The sequence below is a fragment of the Ornithodoros turicata genome, chromosome 4 (assembly GCF_037126465.1).
Source record: "Ornithodoros turicata isolate Travis chromosome 4, ASM3712646v1, whole genome shotgun sequence".
Lineage (NCBI taxonomy): Eukaryota > Metazoa > Arthropoda > Arachnida > Ixodida > Argasidae > Ornithodoros > Ornithodoros turicata.
This window is the reverse complement of record NC_088204.1, coordinates 60,429,937-60,434,242: the sequence shown is the minus strand read 5'-3', so window position 1 is coordinate 60,434,242 and position 4,306 is coordinate 60,429,937. Positions and strand designations below refer to the sequence as shown.

Here is a 4,306-nt window from a genome sequence, read left to right as displayed (position 1 = left end):
TCTTTCGAATGTTTCGGTTTTGCGCACTTTTTCTGCACACATTATTTTGTTCTGTCGGTAAGAACAAGCCTATATTACACATTTAATCGAGTTGCAGTGTGAAGCGTTCATGCAATGCGTACTGCGATAGAAAACAGGAAATTGCGCTCGTACTTGCGCTTCTTCGTAATGATTTTCGGTTTCGATTACATTTCGAATGCTAGTTTACGTCACGGACATCACTGCTATGACTATTACATCTATTAAATGCTGAATGTTCAAGTGTGGACAGATTAAGGTGAAGCGCTTGGGTGTCGCTTTAAACTTGCGTTGATAAAAAACAATAGCACGTTAACGTTGACAAATACGAAACTAGCAGACGACAACGTTGGAAGAAAATGGCCGCCCGCCCGTACTCCGGTTTGTTGTCCTTTCGGATTTGGCCACCTACTTCGATTAATTTATCCTAGTAATATTTCAGCAGACATGGAAGGCGTACTTTGGAAATGGACCAACTACTGGAACGGCTGGCAGCAACGTTGGTTTGTCCTAGATAAAGGCATACTTACTTACTACAAGTCTCAAGAAGAGGTGAATCAGGGATGTAAGGGGTCTGTGAAAGTCGCTGCGTGCGAAATAGTGGTTCATCAGACAGATCCAAAACGTCTGGACCTGGTGATTCCATCAGAACAGCACTTCTACTTACGTGCAGCCACGGCGCAGGAGAGACAGCAATGGCTGGTAGCTCTCGGTAGTTCTAAAGCGGCACAGCAGAAAGCTAGCGGCAGCGAAGCACTCGCCGGCGGTGTTCAATACAACGTCCGGCTAAAAAAATCGGAACTCCGACTGTACTGCGACCTGCTCATGCAGCAGGTGCACACCATCAAAACCTCAGCTGGCAGTGATATCGCGAAAATGGACGAAGCCGCAGAGCTGCTACGAGCAACCTGCGACACATTCATTAATACCTTAGAAGATTGCATGCGAATCGCCGACGCAAACTTCACCTACGAGCTTCCCCACCAAGAAGTGAGAGATTCTGCACTGCCTCACGAAGAAGTGTCACACGGAGCCACTCCCGTCGTACCAAAGCCACTTCACAAACGTCCAGTCGAGCGTCCTCGTCGGAAGTCCTCGTCGTCGGCTGCCCCGGGACCGGACGCGTTTCCCGAAGTTGCCACTCCCGTCGATCAGCCTCCTCTGCCGTCGAACGGCACCCGACGCCGAGTGAACACGTTTTTCTCCACTATGGAACAAACATTTGTTAGTCTCTCTTTAAAATTGAAAGACGACATTCCTACCCAGCAGTTCCTCGACTGTTGCCAGGCTGTCCTGCCGGTTTTTGACCTGCTAAGTGCGACTGCGTTTGCACCGGTGAAAATGGACATCCAGGGCAACATCAACAAGCTAAGGGCCAAATATGAGACTGACCGCTCTCAGTTCTCGAATCTTTTTGGCATGGTACAGCAAGAACTAGACCAGGACACGACCACTGCCCGTAACTCCGCAACGGACGCGTTGTTGTGGTTGAAGCGAGCCCTGGAGTTTATACACGCGTTTCTCTGTGAGATTCATTCCGGGAAGCATGCGCTGGCGGAGTGTGCGAGTACGGCGTATGGCAAGACACTCAAGTGCCATCACGGGTGGGTGGTCAGAAGCGTGTTCTCAGTCGCTCTCAGGGCACTGCCTGACTTTGAAACGTTTGTTGTGGGCCTGGCTCCAACTCCGCAGGACGCACAGCACCAGGACTACAAGCACCAGCTCTTTGTTGACTGCGGGGAGTACATTGACGCCCTGAAATCCGTCTTGGACTCCATCAACAACTTTTACGTCGTCCACGACTTGGAACCAGGACCGAAAACGTGAAGTAGAGATATTCTTTCAGAGTAACGACTCGAGCCAAGTCTTGTCAGGACAGAAGTGAAAAAGTCATTGGAAAAGCACGCTGAACAAACTTTTCATAGATGCAGAGGTAGAGGCAGTTCAGAGTTTTATTTTGTATCTGGTCACGAACGAGTAAAGTGTACTTTGTAGAAATTCCAAAGTATACCTGTTGTTTTGTCGCTTCATTTACTGCTTGCGTTCGTCTCCAGAGCTGTCATAGTCGTCGGGATTGTACACTTCATATTGTAATGCTTCCCATCACTGTCATGGGGCTAATTTTTAGAAGGGGAATAAAACAAGCACAGGATATTGTTGGGGCATCCTGTCTATTCACAATTGTAATTTCGGGGACACTTACGTGTTTGGTCAGCATCTAACCAAGCTGGGAAACAAAGCTCCCACACCTTCACATGCACTTTTGAGAATAGTGCAGCATAAGGCTTGCATTTGCCAGCCACACTGTAGCTCTGGGTTGCACTTCCACACTTAGACGCAAACAATGAGTTTTGCTTTTGGTTTTTACGTTGTCATCGTCTTTTGCTTAGCAATTGTAGTCTTTTTTTGTTATCTTATGTGTCCCTGAAGTACACCTTGTTGTGGACACACAGCTTCCCTTTTGGCATCTAATAGTTCTGTAGATGAACAAGCTCGGTTCTGCTCTCAATAATGGCAAAGCTTGTGAGCAAAATTTTTGCATAATCCATGTCGGTATACTGATTCATTCTGTTTTGTTCACTAGAGTCTTCAATGCACAGCATGCAATTCTTACACTGTCGGCACAGTTCCCCCTGAAGTCGGCCCAGGACGCATACTAACCCCCCTGCCCCCCACTCCTTCCAACTGTCCTCTCTTCATCTGTCCACATCTGTACGCCGCTCGTAGCCACAGTTGCTTCGCGGCGCTAACGCGGAAGTAAATAAAAAAAACTTTGTTATACATGAGACGGCACCATGGAGTAGGCAGCGCTAAGTGACTGCAAAGCAGACAGTTTAGGTGCGTTAAAATAGTACTCTGCGAATAAAGCAAAACACCTGAACAAATGATTCACAACATCCTTTCTTATTTCTTTTCGTTTTTGTCGATTACTGTCGAGAGCAGCGCTGTCCGGAGTGACAGTTGTAGCAGACGACAGGTTTCACGACCGCCAGATGGCCTCAGCGGCCTCAGCCTTGCTCGAGTCTGCTCGAGTCAGAAATAGGACACACTTTCCTGCGCTAAGTACGCCAAGGTCTCGTGTCTCCATATCCCGTGTAGAGGTAGCAGAGCTAGGCAACGCGAACTTTGCTTCGTTTGAAACTTTCAAACAAGAAAGGTTGTTGCTTTCCTGTGTGCGTCTGTCACGAATCACCGATGTCCGTGCTTGCTTTGTGAAACTTTTTATCGCAAGCAGATATCAGATATCAGTACTTGCGGCGGAAGGTTCGCACGCCCGCAAACATCCGTCAGGTTATCAATGTGAGAGGCGCAGTGTAGTCACGTCTGGAGCAACGTCTACATTTCTGCCGACAGCATGAGCAACGACAGCATACTTTCAACATCCAACATTCAGCACCCCGAGGACTCCGCCGAATCGTCTGCTGCAACGAATGGCACTCTCCTCGACACCAATACTCGACGGGCGCAGACTTTTTTCTCGGTCATGCCGCACAGCTTTGTGACTCTAGAGATAAAGGATGGCATCCCGACTGGAGACTTTTTAAATTGTTGCCGCGCAATTACTCCCGTGTTCGATGTGCTTGGCCCGACTGTGTTCGCTCCGGCAAAGAGTGATATCGAAGGCAACATCAAAAAGTTGCAGACGACGCACAACTCTGACCCGTCTGCTTCGAAATACCTGCTGGATATAATCGAAAGCGAGCAAAACGTCGGTGGAGCGTTTGCTACATGTGCACTTCTGTGGCTAAAGAGATCTCTGGAATTTATACATGCATTCCTGAAAGAAATTCACTCTGGGAACGAACATTTGGTACGCGCTGCCGAAAACGCGTACGCTGACACGTTGAAAAAACATCACAACTGGGTAGCCCGCGGAATCTCGTCCGTAGCTTTGAAAGCCATGCCACGGTTTTCAAAGTTCCTGCAAGACTTGGCTCCGACGCCTGAAGATTGGAAACAGCCAGACTATCGCCAACAGCTCTTTACGGACTGCGGTCATTACATTACTGCCCTCAACAATGTACTGTGTGTGATTGGCGAGTTCTACAAGCGCTCGGCCCTTGATGTTTGATGACACTCCGACGAACCGTCGGAATGATGCGTTTGTGGGAGGAGCTTGAATTCACTAACGTGCGCATTTCACAGTACAGCCGTTGGCAGTGCGAGGAAACACGTCAACAGCTGAATCTCGCATAGTAATTTGTTAGAAATTGTGAGCTGAGAATGTTGAGATATTTTCGACGACTCGCGGGCGATAACTTCAAATTTGTTGCGCACTCACAGAAGG

The 4,306-nt window shown here is 48.3% G+C and overlaps 2 protein-coding genes across 2 annotated transcripts; both read left to right on the top strand.

Moving 5' to 3' along the window:
* The first annotated feature begins 351 nt into the window (after nt 1-351).
* LOC135391636 (pleckstrin homology domain-containing family A member 8-like) lies at nt 352-2,026 on the top strand. The gene has a single exon (XM_064621957.1). The coding sequence runs from the start codon at nt 466-468 to the stop codon at nt 1,843-1,845; it is 1,380 nt and encodes a 459-aa protein (XP_064478027.1). The 5' UTR covers nt 352-465; the 3' UTR covers nt 1,846-2,026.
* Nucleotides 2,027-3,373: 1,347 nt separating this feature from the next.
* On the top strand, nt 3,374-4,090 carry LOC135392487 (pleckstrin homology domain-containing family A member 8-like). Its single transcript, XM_064623195.1, has one exon. The coding sequence runs from the start codon at nt 3,374-3,376 to the stop codon at nt 4,088-4,090; it is 717 nt and encodes a 238-aa protein (XP_064479265.1).
* Nucleotides 4,091-4,306: the final 216 nt, after the last annotated feature.

Bases quoted from the DNA above. Each gene is read 5' to 3' on its own strand.
- LOC135392487 (XM_064623195.1), top strand. From the start codon at position 3,374: ATGAGCAACGACAGCATACTTTCAACATCCAACATTCAGCACCCCGAG.
- LOC135391636 (XM_064621957.1), top strand. From the start codon at position 466: ATGGAAGGCGTACTTTGGAAATGGACCAACTACTGGAACGGCTGGCAG.